We start from the raw sequence: 16,833 nt of genomic DNA, 5'->3' as shown, positions 1-16,833 counted from the left end.
ATCCCATAATATCAGTATCTGCTGGCTTTGCATGTGCCTGATCCTGTTTATATATGTCAGTGTACATTGTGTGGGGGAAGGCTTTAGGGTGAACACTCACAGAAATACAAGGACATTAGGAGGCAGAGGAAGGCAAGGGAAGAGTTACCATTAAGTTAGATAATTACAAGGTTTTGTGTGTTCCTGCTGATGCTGGAGGCCTTTCTTGTGCCTGAGAGAGCCTTGTGAGCTGCTGCATTGCAGCAAGTAGCAGGCAGATACTTCTAAGACAACATCTTCATAGCAATTATGGTTTGAAAACCTTTGTGATATTCTCCTGTTTTTTTCTCTCTCCATCTGCTCCCAAACCAAAGTTGCTTTTCCAGTTGATCATTTGGTCCAGGAAGAAACGCTCCACAGCTTTTCCCAGGGCAAAGATGTATGGTCTGTCCTCTGTGGTTTGCTCTCCCATAAAGCCTGTGTGGTCACAATCATTACAGATGCTTTTCAGAGAACTATTATTAAAAGCCGGGAACAATGAGGTTTTATTTTACGTGATAGATCTTTTGAATCTTTCTGGATAAGCAGCTAGACTGATCATTGTTTAATAGCTGTGTGCGTGGGAGAGAAGTTTCCCTAATATCTGTGCTGTCAGTTTGACCTGGGTGGTGTGGGTGATGAGTCCCTCTGGGAGAGCAGCCAAATTGCTACAGCTTGAGTGACTCTAGAGCATGGGTTTTGCACTGCTTTGGGGCTGCTTTACTTTCCCTATGTATGGGTTTTTTTACGAGTTTGGGGTTTTTTTAGTAATTCCAGCAGACTGGTGCAATACATCAGTATTTGTGCATATGACAGCTTGTGCATGTATTTGAGCTGCAAAAATTATGGCAGCTGTGTGATATGATGGTGCCTTTCTCTGATCAGATCCTTATTTTATATGTATTTGTACTTTTCTTTTAAACTTAAAACTCTCTTCCAAGTAGCCATTAATTGTAGGGGCAGTACTTCTGATATGATTTGCACAGTTTTAGTGAATTCTGCATGGAGATTCTAAGCTACTGGTTATTGGAAAATAATGGAGGAAGGATCATTTTAAACTTGTCGTATTTCTTATGTTCTTCCCCTGTGGTTCTGGCTATTGGCCACTATCCTAGCAGATGCAGTGCAGGATCAGCCTTTGGTTTGGCCCCAACTGCTGCTTGAAAGATTAGAGCCAAAAAGTGAAAATATACGAAAATGTTAAAAAGAAGAAGGCAGGGAAATTCTGTTATTTATCCTAGCCTATAATTCTAATTAAATCACTCGATCACTAATTGATCCCACTTTCCCCTGTGCACCTACTCCTCCTTATTCTGGTGCAGCCATTTGTGAGACTAAATGGTGAACTGTAGTACGTCTGAAAAACAACCCTGGATGATACACATCGCTAGTAACTACAGAAGATTTTCCACTTGTCATGAGCCAGCAGCTCCATTATTTCCTCTTCTTGCTATCTGGAGTCATACAGATTACTTATTTTCTAGAAATCTTTGTAAAACTGTCCTCCTTAAATGCTACACTTTACAGTGACTAGGCATGCTTCTATCATGGGAAAAGGAAAAAAAATCTGGAAATGAGGAATTAGGTCATAATAGTTTACCCTCACCCCCAAGATCTTTTGAAAGATAGGGAATTTAGATACTTATATGCTTTGACCCATTCTTCAAGACATCTGGCCTATCTTTCAAGTAGCAATTGATCCCTGGCTTCTTTTGTACGCATTTTTATAATATTGATAGTGCTTTTTCATTGCAGCAGGCAGAAGCATCTGTTTTTTTCCAGCCTATTTAGAAGTGCTACTTTGCAGCTCACAGGTATTCTATTTTGAATTGTCTTGTATGTGCATTCATGCATTTCCTCCTCAGTGTGTTGAAATAAATTACTTTTCAAACTAACCTCTGCTGTATTTAGCACAGACAACTATGTTAGGGACAGCTCTTTTTTCTTAGTCTTTTCTATAATCCCAATCATGCATTTAGGATTCTGATATATGGCACTATAAGAATGTAAACATGCAAAATAAAAAAAGCACAAATCACTTATTAATAGTTCTCAGCAAGAGCTGTGTTTTAGCTTAACTGTTAATTTCACTGAAACCGTAGATATGGTCTAACTTCTCTAAAAAAGCCAAAAGGTATAAACAAAAACTCCCATTAAAAAAACTATGGCAAAACAAACAACGCCTGCACCTCCAAAAAACTCCAAAGGAAACCTAACATTGTGCATATCTGTAGGCCAGGAGTAAGTCAGTACACTTACCATCCCTGACCTTTAGTTCACCTGACTTGCTTTGAGATATATGAAAATATGGAAGTCTTGTTTCTGAGCACAAATAATTGCCTGGGGGTTTGGTGGGTGATTCCTGGGAATGTGCTTCTCATCTAGAGAAGTTCTTTAGCTTTTCTCCTAAAGCTGCTGTGGAAGGAGATGGGATACACATAATTGTTGTCTCACCTGTTATTGCATTTCCTATGTATAATAGTTAAGAATATATATCTACTGTGTTGTCCCTCAATGTTAAGATTCTTTTGCATATGCTAGACTTTCCCAGTACTGTAGCACTAATTTTATCTCCGAGTTCCATTTGTATTTATGTAAACAAATGCTTTGTGTGTTGGCTTTACTTAGATTTCTATGAGGAATATGTTCAGTTGCTAAAGGATGTCAAAATGCATGGAAGTGAAAAGGCTTGACCTCCAGAGATGGAAATGTTATTAATGCTTAAATGATTCTATTCAAATCCCAGTTAATGCATCAGTTGTTATGAATGTTACTGTATTTGTTCGTGCAGTGCACTCTGTGATACTGGGCTGGGATTTTCCCACAGGTACAAATGAGTTAATTTAATTAGAAACATAAGGTTTTCTGCCTATAGGGATACAAGGCCCATGGACTGTGAACTTGCAGTAGCTCACCCCCAAGCTTAACTTTAACTTTCTGCACAGTTACGTTGCTTTCAGCAGACCCTTTTCTGTGAAAGGAGCCCTGTGTGTGTTGGCATTTGTGAGGTGAAGAATTTAATGTCATGGTTTAGATGGTAAGTTTCTGCTATATGGGAAACTGTCCCTGTAGCAAGAGACATAGCAGCAGCAGGCTGGCTGCCTAAATACACCAGCCCCTCACAGACACAATTACTGATTTTATAGAGGAAACATTTGTGCCCATAAGCACAAATTTCCAATTTTGGATTATGTCCCAAATTTGACCTATGTTGTTCTGTCTTATTTTCTCCTTTAGAATCTCTGCACAGTCCATGTAATTTTTTGTGTGTTCTGCTTTGTTCTTCAAAGCACAGATCTCTCTAAACAAATAAATTCCAGCAATATTGGGTCCTAGAGCAACCCTTCAATTTCACAGGCCAGAGAACCACAAAATGAAATAAATATGGTTGAACAGAGATTTTAGTCTTGGGTTCTTGCAAGGTCAGAATACCAACAATAACAAAAATATTTAAGTTTGCATGTATTAGTTCAAAATGTTGGAGAATAATACTTTGGCAGAAGAAAAGTAGACCCTAAGCTTATGACTGATTTTTGCAGTTAAAAAAACTGAGTAGGGAGTTCTAAACTGTTAATCTGTGAGTTTTCTGAACAGCAGAAAACTCTGATTGACTTCTCTGAACTGGAGAGAAGCTGCTGTGAGCATTCGGCTCCTTCCCAGCATGAGGAGATCCAGGCAGGAGGGTGATCTCCTGAACCCCTTCCCCTGGCAAAGTTCCTGCCCACATTTTTGTCTCCATGGGTACGAGGAGCTTTGCTGATTCACAGAAACTAAGCCAAGCCCAAGGATGGAGGAACTTCTGCAGAACACAGTGTGAGCTCTGGCTGGAGACTTTCTGGTAAGTGCTTATGCCCCCTGTCCCCTGGCTGAGGTTGCCCCACAGTCCTTTCTTCTACAGAGGCAGGAGCAGACTCTCCTCTATCCAAATGTTTATTTTCCCCAAACCTGTTGGTAAGGCAACACCTTTAGATCTTTTCCTCCCTGCCAAGTTTTATTGAAAGTGACTGATGATTTCAGAAATTATGAGGGGCTACTCAACCAAAAAGGGATACAGCTGCCTATGCCTCATTCTATTCAGAAATCAGGATAAAAGTGTTCTCTGGTTCAAGTTCTGTAAGTCATGGATACAATTTTATGCTTGCCTGTGCATAGGTAAGGACTCTCAGGAAGAGGATGAAGGCAATCCCCAAAGCTACTTCCCAGCAAATCCTCAGCATCCTGATATTCCATTACTTCTGTGCCTCTGATCTCGCCCAATCAGTACCAGGAAAATACCAGAATCTGCCATCTTTATCCATTTTATAGTCAGCAAAATTGTTAAGGAATTATTGAGGTGAAGTAGCTTTGACTCCTTCTCTCTGCAGGAGTATGAATATGGCTTTTGGTTCTCCAAAAGGTAGCAGGATGACTTGCAGAGCTGTGAGTCCATCTGTAAACACAGTTATAAGAGAAGGAAAATCAGGCTCCTGTGCTTGTTCAGCTTGTGTATGGTCTGCTTAATTTGTGATGGCTGAGATTCAGAGGTTTTGCAAATGACTTGAGGATTTACTTCTGTGTGAGCCTGAGACCTTTGTGTCCAGTTGGAGTGGTTCAAATGAGCTGGGAGATCACAGATAGATTGACATGAGAGAGTCTCAGGGGATGCAGATAGTCACAGGAGACTTCCAGTGCAGAGGACTACTCCTCTTTTTAACTAAACCTGATGCTACTGACTCTTCATTGGGCTGCTCAGCTACTAGCTGTGGTTGTAAGCCCTTTTTGTCTGAATGGGATCGGGCCATCCCAGTGGTGTTGTGGGTGTTCACAGCCTCAGCTGTCACATTCAGGGGCAGCAGTACGAGGTACTGACACTCAGTGCCCTTACAAAAGGGTAGGAAGCTGAAAGGAATAGTAAGAGGTGACTACTTAGTGTTTCAAAGGATTTAAACCCAAATGACTTAGTGAGAAGGGATTCTCTGGTAGATGACAATTGACTTCTCTCTCCCCATCTTCTCTTGCCCTCTGTCCCTTCTCACCCTTTGCAACAGCAGTGTGAGCTTTAGTGTTGAAGTCTGAAGAGCTTTTAACCAATGAAGGCAAACATTGATTAGAAGAGGTGCCAGGGATGAGATAACACCAGGATTTGGTATAAGCAGTTCATCCTCCCCTGCAGCAGTCAGACCGAATATTTTGACTTGCTACAATAATTTCCTGTGGGCTGATAACCACTGATTCGATAAAAATGGTAGTAACAGGCTCCATCAGGAGCTGTCCTGAAGGGCTGTTGATTCATTTAATCCCACAATAAAGACTGAGTGAGCTGTTATTTCAAAAGCAAGCTGGATCCAGCATGTATTTGTATCAACATGCCAAAGATGACACAACTGCTGCCTCACCCAGCCCAGCAAAGTGGGGTTTTGCTAATGCTTTATTTGGTCTCCATGTTTGGCTGGGAGACAAACAACTCTCTTGTCTCTCTTGTTGTCTCTATGAATAGTAAATTAAAAACATTCTCTGTGAGGGGGTGGCACTGCTGTGTTCTGTTCATTTGTTTTCTGTGTACCTCCCATCTGCATAGGTTCTAGTGGGAGATACCACTGTGAGGATAAGAACCTTGGGCTTCCTGAGATGCCACAGTGACTGGACTGCCTGTCCACCAAATGCAGCTGGGAACTCCTTACAGTTCTTGCCACATTTTGGAAGTGGTGAGGAGAGACAGTGCCTGGCTTCTCTGAAGGAGTCCTGATGGTCCCGGTCAGTCAATGTGCAGCATCTGATTCCCACCTGCATGTGGACTCCTCACAGGTTCCACATCACTGCTCTCCTTGGAGAGCCCACAGGCACTCAGGCATCTTTCCAATTATGGCGTTTAAATTTTTGGCCCTTTAGTTTTTAAGGAATGTTTTTGACATTGTCAAAGTTGAAGCGACTGGAGCTTTCTTTCATCTAGGAGTGAAGTTGACTCAGCTCTGATTTACCCACTTTTATTTAAAGACCGTGACTACTACTTCTAAAATGTTACTCTTGTAACTATGTTATTACATTATCTGTAATGTTATTACATTATCTGCTTTTCCAGCTGTTAAATGCCATGGTTCCAGCACCAAAAATACCACTGTCTGACAGTAGCAGCTGTCAAAGGTCTATTTAGGCATCTTCAAAAAATAGTAAACCCCAATACCACTAAATATAAACCAAGTTTTATTATGATAAAGTTTTCTTTGGATGTGGTTTTAGAAATGTTACTATTTATAGCACCTCTGGAATTTTACTTCTGATAGTAGGGAGATTGTACTTATCTATAATTTTAAGTATAATTATTTGCTTATTGTTGGTTTAAATAATGTTATTTTTTATAACTCACATACAAATATATAACCATCTGTGTGAATCTACCCTCAGCATTCTGCGTGGCTGCTTCCCAGCTCTGTTGGAACAGCACCTATGACCAGCCTGCTTCACACAGGATAAAAATCTATCACGTGGGCCATACCCATGTCCCATCTTCTAGGTAACCCCCGTGACCTCATGACAAATCAAAAGTCGAATTATAAGCATAGCTTATGAAGCAGGAGATGCCCTGAACCAAGTCCTGGGTATCACTTAGAAGTGTAAAGCTACAATTCTGTAGTGAATAGTGCACTTAAATGTGAGTGATAATTGGAACAACAAATTAAATGAACCTTGTTTATAGTAATTGAGTAGATCTGAAGACTTCTCAAAGCCGGGTGTCCTGTTGTTAAGCATCATCTTATGGACTGTATTTCCTTCAGGAACCTCACAGCCTTGGCTGGGCATGAACAAACAACCAAAGAGGTTCTGCAACGCTGCAGCTCCACAGTGCTGCACACAGACAAGCTGTGTGTCTGCAGGAGGCTTGGGCACCCTGTCCCTGGTCCTGGCTGCTCTTACACGTCTGTCCCCATGGGCTCAGCACCTGCTGGTCCTTCAGCCCACCTGGAAAATTGCTGAAGAGCACAGCTCTTCCAGTCACAGCCCAGCAGGAATGAGGGTGATAATGTATTGGCCACCAGTTGCTCTTGGGGTTAGGTCTGTCCCACGAGTAGTCACAGAAGTGAGTGGTGCCTACGGCAGCTCCAGGTCCTGTGAGAGCTGGACGACACAGCGGCAGCACTGGCAGGTCTCCTGGCATTTCATGGGCATCTCCCTGCTCAAGACCGTGGATGTCTTAAAAAAATGCACTGGAGAAATTAATATTTTAGGGCTAAAACCAGAGATGGGAGGGGGTTCTGCTGAGGCCTTCCTGGTGGCAACAACTGCAATCTGCTGCCAGGTAAGGCATATTTTTGATGTGGATGTTTTTTTCTCTGACAGTGCACCCTCAGTGCTGCCATGGGGCAGCCGGCAGGAGCCACTCTGGGAGGTGGCACGGCACGTTCCCTGCATGGTACACAGCACTCCTGGGGCTCCCCACCCCAGTCGCCTGGAGCCTGCTGGGATGGCCCAGTGCCTCGGTGGCACCATTGTGTTGTGCCTGCTGGCCACGTGCCACCCTGAGGGGTCCCTCATCACCCTGGGGACTTTGCATGCAGTGCTGATCCTGCCCAGCCCTTGGAAGCCCCTCACGAGGGACTGGGCATGGGGGGTGATGGGGTGGTTTAGGGAGAGGGCAGGCAGAGGAGTGTAAAGATTGGGCTGTTGATAAAGTCCAATCACCAAACCGGTCTGGAACTGTGTGATTTGGCACACTGCAGGGAGCTGTAGCTAACAACACAAAAGATGAATAATTGCAGGTCATGGCATTCATTCTCCGAATTTAAAAATTATTAAGCTCCTGGTGAGGGCAGGCAGCTGCAGGTTCAGGCTGCCCTTGTCCCCCTGGCCATGGTTAACATGGCACTGACACCCAGCTGGCGAGCAGGCACTTCTCTTCCTCCAGCAGCGCCCTCCACCCAGAGCAGGGCTGCCACAGGGCCTCGCTGTGCCCCCTCCTGCCCTTGGGCTTCGGAGGGGACTGTGCACGACATGAATGCCAAGGGTCCTTCTACTGCTGCTCAGTTCTCAACCCGGATCAGCAGACGCGATGTAGAGCTGTGACATGGGGGTAAGTCACAGCCACCACACATGCCTGTCTCAAGGAAGTGGTAATGAAAGGGGCAGGGAGGGCGAACATCTACTCCAAACAGGTATGGCCAGCCTGGTGCTTTGTTCTGCTGCTGTCTTGAGTCACGTCCCAGGGAAGTTTCTGTAATGTTGATAAAGGGGATAGTAAAAATAAAAGGTCTGGTTTCCAACTATAAAACTGTAAACTATATAAAACTATTATCAGGATTGTCTTATCTAATTTTACATTCTCTCTCAGTGCTTGCAAGGTACCACACGTGCCCTTGAAAAAGAAACAGTAGCTACTGTGAGTTCTTCCAGAAGGCTTGGATTGAATAGGAAATCCCGAGGATGCTGCTAGTAAGTGTAAAAATGTTGACTTTGGATTTGCTGCTGTATGTTTCCAGCTAAGAGTCTGTGTGAGTTTTGCTGTCAATCCTCAGGGACAATGCTTTGGTACAGTTAATGTGGCACTTCAAAGCCTGAATCTTGTAAGCAGGAGGTTGAAGCTAAAACAGGAGCAAATTAAACCACCAAAGTTTGCTAAATGGTTCTTTCCTCTGATTGCTGATGGTCTTTTAGTCCCTTCCCTGTTGGAGTCTAAATGTCTACCATCTCCTCTCAAAGTTGTGGCATTGCTGGCCCAGGAAAATTAATTATTTTCTTTTGTCTTCCAATTGCTTTGTTTTTTTCCATTTCACTAAACAGCCCTTTGAGAACCCCCTTACTGGCTGTGTGTATTTGCTTTTAATGTGCTTTTGCTGCAAAGCTTGCAGAGGTGCCTCCCCAGCTAAAAAAAACCCAACCAAACAAACAAGCAAACAAACAAAAACCCACAGACGTAATCAAGTGCAAAAATAGAAAGGGCTATCACAAAAACAAACCATTGAAACATACTGGGTCACAAACCGGATATAAACCACTAGTGCTCGGGTGTTGCCAGCAGAGAAAAAAATAAAAGTTTTGTTCTAAGATCTGTTAATGGGATGATTGCACCAGCAGCATGGGGGCTCGACAGTGGGAGGCCACATTCAGGACACTGGGCTCAACTTTTGGGACAAACTGGGAGGTGTCCAGAGGACAGCAACACACCTGGCAGTTGCAGAAAATATGACCACTGATGAAACTCTGAAGGAATCGAGCTGAGCACTAGACCTTTCTCATTGGAGAGGATAAGCACTGTTACTGAGTGTTAAAGAGAAGAGATGGGTGTGCATGTTGGAGCCTCAGGTATGGTTAGATATATTGATTTAGACAGAATAATCTTAGGTTTCTTCCAGTGCTGTGTTATGGGACCTTCCTGTGTTATTGCAGATGCCCAAATGGGGCTTTAAAATTTTCATCCTACTTGTTTTACAGGATGAGTTGGGAGGAAGGCAGGCTGGCAGCTACAGCACGAGCCCTTACAACCACTGTTCCCAGATCCCACTTCTGGTTCCACTGCTCACCCTGAACAGTGTTATCTGAAGGTAATAGTCCTATGATTCCTGTCCTTCTTAAAAGGGTTAAAAGCTAAACTCTTTCCTGAAGCAGGCTGAGGTCTCAGTGTAAGTGGAACTAAAGATCTGCAAAGCAAAATTATGTTGCTGTTAAGGCAGCAGGAGGGATAAACTATCCTGGCTCATAATATAAATATTTGCAGTGACAAACAGGGGCAAGAGTAACTGGAGAAAAATTTGGAAGACTCATGCTGTTACTGTTGTTTTTTGAAGTTTGTTGTCCTGCAATACCTTTTAAATAATTCTGTGGCAACCGTGGCACAACAAACCCCACATCCCCTTCCACTCAGTTACTTAGACCAGCACTGAAATGGAGGTTGGTCCCTAAGTCTCTCTGGCTGCCAGTGTTTTAGTCAAAGCTCAAGTCTGGAGGAGCTGGGTCCTGCTTCTTTCTTTGCCTAATTTAAGAAAATAAAAATGAAATAAAAGATGTTATGGAAATTAATGCCAGTCAGTTACCTGGTTTATTATTAAAAGATAGCTCTGAGCATCTGAGTGCTAGGCCACTCAGTAATTAAAAAACATCTCAGAACCATGAAGGAAGCTCCCATTTCAGACAGAACAATCACAGAAAACAGATACTGAAAACAGCAGACATGGGGTTAATGAGCATGGGGTATATTGGGTACATTAGGAAATATTTTTTATTTTTATTTCCTTTTCCTTAATTTCTTTTTTTAATTATTACTATCTTTTATTTTACTGTATTTCATCTTCCAATAGCAAAACCACAAAATTTCAGCTGGTGAAAAATGCTCCTCACAATATAACCCTGTGGATGGGCACTCTCCCCTTGCTGTTCTGACAGGGAACCACCGAGCACCCCCAGCCCACCTGTCAGGTCTGAGTATCAGATATCCTAATATCCAACCTAAACCTCCCCTGGCAAGCTTTGCCCTTCCTCTTCCCCCAGTGCTGACAATAACCACAAAAGGCACTAGGTAAGGCTCCAAGGGGGCATGTCCCAGTCAAAGTGACTCACCACAAGATAAGCAGGGGAAAAAAACTAATAAAAGCACCAGATACCAGGACATTCTCTTGCTTCCAAGGCAAGACAGATCATCCCTTTAGGAAAAGGGAAGAAGCAAGCACTGCTCAAGCAATGCACAACTTAGCAAGTGAGTTTAACAAATACCATCATGTTTTGTGTACTGAGGAAATAAAAGCCACTCTTTTTAACAGCTATCAGTGGAAGTTACTGGCTGGTCACAGCAGTGAGCTTCCTACAGCCTCCCATACTTACAGATTTATCAGAAGAAGCAGTTACAGGTTCCTTCACTTCAGAGCCCAGCCCCAAACTGGAAACTTCTTGTGACTGGTCCTGAGAGAGGCAATTGGTACTTTAGGTATTCGGCAAAGTGACCCCCTCCCCTGAGTGCTGGCTCACCTACCTGAACACCTGCAGTGTTTATATCCCACCTCACTCCCTGCTTTGCAAATTCATACCAAATAAGAAATCTCCAAGCTCTTCATCCAGCCCCAGCTGAGCTTCCCTCCCGGGAGGCAGCCCCGCCGTGCGGGACCTGCAGCTCTGCAGCTCGGTCACCAGGCGGCGGCGGCGACCGCTCAGCGAGAAGGCACCGCGGATGGGCTGCACTGCCGAACTGCTCACCACAGCGGCTTAACCTGTGACTCACTAATTGAGCATCTGCTTCTTGGCACAGTATGCAGGGCTATAAAACCTGTGACAAAACATGGAGGGAGGCACATGCTTACAGGAGTAAGCTAAATGGATGCTGTGTACAAGATACTGCTGGGTCTTAATCCAAGCTTGTACAGTCAATTAATACTCTGATCTCTGAATTTCGTTTCTGCAAATGCCACATTTTTCCATGCTCCTCCACTAAAACCACATAAACTCTATTATCTAGTGTTAGATATAGGGTTGTTTGAAAACACTGTTATATCGTGGTTTAGGAATGGTACTCCCCATTTGGTGTTCCCACTGAAACCATCCACCACTCGCTCACTCCTTCCTCCCCCTTCCCTTCCTCTGTGGATGGAGAAGAGAATTGGAGGTACAAAAGGTAAAGATCATGGGCTGAGATAAGAACAATTTACTGGAAACAGCAATGACATAAGAAAACAAACAGCAACAGTATTAATGACAAAACTGTACAAGAAAGAGGAGAGTGGTTCACATGTAAATGCTCACCAAAGAGCCTGACCCCACCCAACCAGAAGGAATCCCTGAACCCCTGCCCTGTCCTGGCCATGCCCCTCCTGGCTACTGCAAACACTAACCCTGTCCTGGCTGGAAGCAGGACATGTGAACATAAGAGAATTCTCTTGAGCAGGTTCTTTGGAAAACCTACATTGACCCTGAAATTGAGCAAGGCGAGTACAAGAAAACAAGAAACCTTTACAGCAAGTTACTTAGTGGATACAGCACATCAAGGTACATGTGGGCATCCAGGACACAGAACTGGTCTTGAATCTGGTCCACAATGAGAAAAACCCTTGACTGCCTTGCTTGTATGGCTTCTTCACCTCAACAGTGAACAATTCAATCCTATGCCTGTGCCATGAAGAGAGGAAAGACTTTTCTCCAAGTTTCTTGGGTATTGTACAGTATTTTCACTGGTCATGAATAAATGCATTTAAAGAGTTTTTACTATGACTGATCTCAGGTACTTTGGTTTGAAAGAATACCAAGAAAACGACCACACAGGAGGTAATTCCATTTTAATAGTCTCTGAATTTCCAATATTTGAAAGGAAAAATAACAGAGTAAGTGTGACAGTATACAGCCATTACCTACAGAAGCAGTGTTAGTCAGCTTCTCAACACTGTTTTTTGGTATTTCAAGGGAAAAACATTCAGCCTAAAATTTCTCATCCGTAAGTTCTTTGGAGGTTGGGGGGTACAGACCTGACACTTAGTAAGTTGCCTGAGAATCACAGCTTACAGTTACTCAATGTCTTCTGGCCTCACTGGATGAGGCAGAGGTATAACTGATTTCTTCTCTGTATCTCTGGAAAGAGCTTTCCTCATATCTGTGGCAAAAGGAAAAAATGCTATTATAGTTACAGTGGTCATTGTACAAAGCCATATGAAGTAAATTCTCTATTAAAATAATTTTTAATCAAGCAAATTTCCTAGAATCATAGAATACCTCAAGTTGGAAGGGACCCATGAGGATCCAACTCATGGGTTCACACAGGACTACCTAAAACTAAACCATATGGTTAAGAGCATTGTCCAGACTCTTCCTGAACTCTGATGGGCTTGGTGTCATGACCATTTCCCTGGAGAGCCTGTTATAGTTACCAACCACCCTCTCAGTGAAGAGTCTTTTCCTTACATCCAGTCTGAACCTTCCCTGACTCAGCTTGGCTCCATCTCCTCATGTCCTATCACTGGTCACCAGAGAGAGTGGTGCCCAGTTGAGGAAGGTTTAGACTGTGATGAGGGCACACCTCAGCCTTCTCTTCTTCAAGTGGAACAAGCCCATGGACATTAGCTGCTCCTCCTAAGTCCTGCCCTTGAGACCTTTCACCATCTTGGCTGCTCTCTTCTAGACACACTAATAATTTAATGTCCTTAACGTTGTTCAGCAGCAATGTTATCAACTGAAATATAACACTGCATGAAACTCGACCAAATGGAAAGGAAGTGGCAGGTTAAAGGGACAAATATATGATTTAAGGCACTTGCAACAGCAGTAGATATATGTCAGTAGCCCTTATATTTCATAGTGATCCTACATATTGAATAAATAGTGCAAGAACAGAAATGACACACAGCATGGCCACGTAACCTTTTGGGACAATACTTAAAAGAAAAAAAATATCTAGAATGAGGAAGCACTTTTGTTAACAGAATCAGCATTAACATAGTTGAATTTCCATATTCCTTCCCTTTTACACTGAAAATGTTACCCAATTCTCTGCCACTGTGGGCCACTGACACCTGTAAATTTGTAGTTAGACATCTGAGAAAAACAAAGTTCCAAGTCCCAGTTATGGGAAGAAAGGAAGAAAGCATTTCCATTCCTTTTCATTTTTTTTCTTATTTTGTAGTTTATTTTGCCAGAGATGCTACAAAATGTGTAAACTGAAAAATAAGGTTTTGTAACTGATGTAATCTTCAGAAGGAAAAGTTATCTAAAGGAGGATACAAAATCCCATTCATCAACAACAATCTGAAATTGTTTCATATAAAAAAAAAAATAATAATAGTCTTACAAACAAGCCCAGGAACCCTCAACGTGAGAATCACTCTATTCAACTTGAGGCAGAACAAATACTTACCATAAGCATCTTCATCTGGCTCCCCACTGCTGGCAGAGTAGTACTCTAACACTGTCCGGTACACACTGTAGCCTAGTTGCTTATACATATTTACAGCAACCTGATTTGATACTCTCACAAAGAGATCAACAAAAAATCCACCCTTTCTTTAGCGGGGGGAGGAAAAAACAAACAAAGAAAAAAACACGTTAAGGAACAGTAGGTGAATGTATTTCTAAATAACAGCCCATAAACTGTAATCATATCAAAGCAAGTCTGATGATGTAGTACACTAATCAAACATCTTTCACACTGTAATAACAGATGGACTCCTCTACCAAGAGAAAATTCAAGCATAGGCATAGATTTAGTTTTATTTTTGTCACACAGCCCTTCTATACCAGCCCGTGGCTTCAGAAATGTGAACAGAAAGAACAGGACAAGCTAAACAGGCACACAAGCTTCATATCCATGTGACATGATCAAAAAAAAAAAAATCCACATTTTAAATTGCGTTGGATTAAGAGGGATGGAATAAATCACAAAAATTCACTTGCCTAACGGGGGATAGTCCTTTACCTCACAGGGCAAATTTTTCAAAATATTGTATTATTTTCTGTTTTTAACAAGTGGAGTTGCCCTACTAGAATGAGTTAAGGACATTTCACTGTGGGTTCATTTGACATTAAATTAAATTTTCATAGATACAAGTAACCAAGAAGATGGAAAGTAAGATAAAAAAATAATTTTGGCGGCAGTACTAAATTTGTTCAAGGCTGTGCCTGAATACATTGCACAAAGCTCACAGTTACTGAACAACTATGTTGTAGGCCCTGCAACAGGAAACACTGCTGATGTTTCACAAAGCTCTTTTCCTGTCAAGAAAATGGTCTTTTATACAGTATTGCTACTGGAATTCAGACTATGTCCTACTCATTCTAGCTCAGAGAAATCACAAGATTTTAAACCACTAAGCAACTTTCATAATTCCTGTTCTCCAGCTATGAGGAATTTCAGAAAACCAGAACACTGCTTACAGCAAAATTCTGTGTCAGTTTCATGCACATCAAATATGTGAGCCAGGGACAGGTGCCTGTAAGAATATTACTTTTAAAGATAAGTTTAAAGATAGGCATATTACTCACTTTTCTGAAATTTCTTCCAGTAGCTCCATCAGTTTAGCGGCCAAACCCAGCCGTCGGAATTCTGGTGCAACGGAGAGAGCGGTAACGTGTCCGTGCCATTCTTCCCTAGCCACGGAGCCCTCGGCTTTCCCCATGACTGTGAACACACAGAGCATCAGCACCTTTGGAGTAACACACCCCCTGCAACCACACAACTTCACAAGAGGAATAAGCCGTGTATAAACAAACGTTGCAATGGTTGTGGTAAAGGCCCAAACAGGAATGTCTACCTTATCACTCTATGATTCAGCAACCACAGAGAACGTCATTTTCCTCAAGTATTACAGCAATTTCTTAACTAGTGTAAAGAAAAACAACTTTGCAAATTCCTTGCTTAAGGTGTGACTTCTAAATGTGAATTTTAAGCAATTCTCATGAGTCTTTCACTGAACAGAATTTAGAATTTGACTAAAATAACAGAGGAACAGAGGGTCAGAAGCTCAAAACTACCATCCCAGCAACGATTTGAGACTTTTGGACACTGTGGGGGAATTGAGTTCAGGAAGCTTTGCCAATCTGCCAACAGAAAGCCGAGGCCCTGCAAACACAGTATGTTTAAGGGGGAAAAAAAAGGGGGGCAGGGGGAGGCAGGGATGTTGTTTTAGGGTGCTTCTTTCTAGTTTCTCTCCTTTCTACAAAGGGCTAAACCAGTGTTCATGAATGAACATTTACACTTCCACACGATGCTCTAACAGATATCACTCACTGCTAATAAGCAACTATTGTGGTGAGTACAGAGAAATGTTCTGTACAGCACATACTTTAAGCTTCACTGTGTTAAATAGTTTATTTCTTGGATCCCTGCAAAGATCTGCTGCCTGCCCCACCCCACCTCTTGGCAGCTGTCTCTGGCATGATTTCTGAAAAACACAAATGTTCCACAGTAAATGAGCAAAAACACCCAGAACCAGAGACTTCCCTTACAGGACAATACAAAAGCCAAGCCCAGCACGTTTACTGACTGTGTGTGATCAGGGCTGAGCACAGTGACTTGGATTCCAGGATTACAGAAACACCTATTCGCCTGTACCAAACCCGGGTGGACACTACCACAGCCAAGGCTCCTCGCTGCACTAGGAACGTCAAACTGGAAGCTGCTGCCGTGAGTCCCACGTAATACCCTTAGATGTTTATGAAACGGGAAGATGCAACGCAACCTTCCTCTTCCCTGGTCGGTGGAAAACGCGAAGAGTAGGAAAAGCTCCCGCGTTAAAATGCCCCAAATAGGCAATGAAGGGAGACGTTACCACCGGAGCACCCGGCACTCACTGTAACCCATCAGCTCCCCGCCGGGCGCCTCGGCGACGATGAAGTACTCGGGCCAGTGGGCGAGGTACTGAAGGTAGAAGGGGATCCCGTACTGGGCGCTCGGTTAAGGAGCAACTGCGGCCGCCACGGCTGCGCCGCCCGCGCCCGGCCCCGCGCCCCCGCCCCGGCGGGAAGGATACGGTCTCGGTCAGCGGGTCCAGGTTGCTGTAGGGGAGAGAGAGCGGTGCTCAGCGCGGGCCCGAGCCCGGGCCCGGCGGGGAGCACCGAGCACGCCGGAGGAAGGGGAAGCGCGCAGGGGCTCGGGGGAGGGACAGGGGAGAGGGGGCCGGGCGGCGCTCACATGTTGTTGAATCGGAAGAGGTCGTCGCAGGTGAAGGCGCGGAGCGTCGTCATGGCGGTGATCGCGGGGACGATGCTTCCGCTGACCCGGAACCGCTGCCGCTGACCCGGAAGCCCTCCCGCGCCCCAGCGCCACTTCCGCCACGGAAAGGCAGCGGAAGCGTCCCCGCCCCGCAGAACCGCCCCGCTCCCGGCCCCGCCCGGCTCCCACACAGCCGCGCTCCCAGCTCCCACACAGCCCCGCTCCCG

General features: G+C 43.8%; 1 protein-coding gene and 1 long non-coding RNA gene across 3 annotated transcripts; one reads left to right on the top strand and one right to left on the bottom strand.

The window, feature by feature from the left end:
* The first annotated feature begins 7,154 nt into the window (after positions 1-7,154).
* LOC116791312 lies at positions 7,155-12,152 on the top strand. Its single transcript, XR_004358686.1, has 4 exons — positions 7,155-7,291; positions 8,321-9,291; positions 9,421-9,530; positions 11,858-12,152. It is a non-coding gene; the product is annotated as an uncharacterized LOC116791312 (long non-coding RNA).
* A 76-nt stretch (positions 12,153-12,228) lies between these two features.
* NAA20 (N-alpha-acetyltransferase 20, NatB catalytic subunit) lies at positions 12,229-16,750 on the bottom strand. 2 transcript variants are annotated; one of them, XM_032697160.1, is made up of 6 exons: positions 16,586-16,750; positions 16,425-16,449; positions 16,246-16,336; positions 14,938-15,073; positions 13,814-13,959; positions 12,229-12,556 (listed from the first exon to the last, which is right to left on the bottom strand). In XM_032697160.1, exons 1-6 carry the CDS (start codon positions 16,636-16,638, stop codon positions 12,471-12,473), a joined length of 537 nt encoding a protein of 178 aa, XP_032553051.1. In that variant the 5' UTR covers positions 16,639-16,750; the 3' UTR covers positions 12,229-12,470. The 2 variants fall into 2 exon arrangements, with proteins under 2 accessions (XP_032553051.1, XP_032553050.1); XM_032697159.1 differs by lacking the exon at positions 12,229-12,556 and having other exon boundaries at positions 12,579-13,959; positions 16,586-16,716.
* Between the last annotated feature and the right edge of the window lie 83 nt (positions 16,751-16,833).

The sequence above is a fragment of the Chiroxiphia lanceolata genome, chromosome 9 (genome assembly GCF_009829145.1).
Source record: "Chiroxiphia lanceolata isolate bChiLan1 chromosome 9, bChiLan1.pri, whole genome shotgun sequence".
Taxonomy (NCBI): Eukaryota; Metazoa; Chordata; class Aves; order Passeriformes; family Pipridae; genus Chiroxiphia; species Chiroxiphia lanceolata.
This window is presented reverse-complemented; position numbering and strand designations above follow the sequence as displayed.

Bases quoted from the DNA above. Each gene is read 5' to 3' on its own strand.
- NAA20 (XM_032697159.1), bottom strand. From the start codon at position 16,638: ATGACGACGCTCCGCGCCTTCACCTGCGACGACCTCTTCCGATTCAAC. The intron at 16,337-16,424 runs GTATCCTTCCCG...CCGAGCGCCCAG, and splicing joins TGGACCCGCTGACCGAGACC to TACGGGATCCCCTTCTACCT. The intron at 13,960-14,937 runs GTGAGTAATATG...CCCCCGCTAAAG, and splicing joins CTGGAAGAAATTTCAGAAAA to AAAGGGTGGATTTTTTGTTG.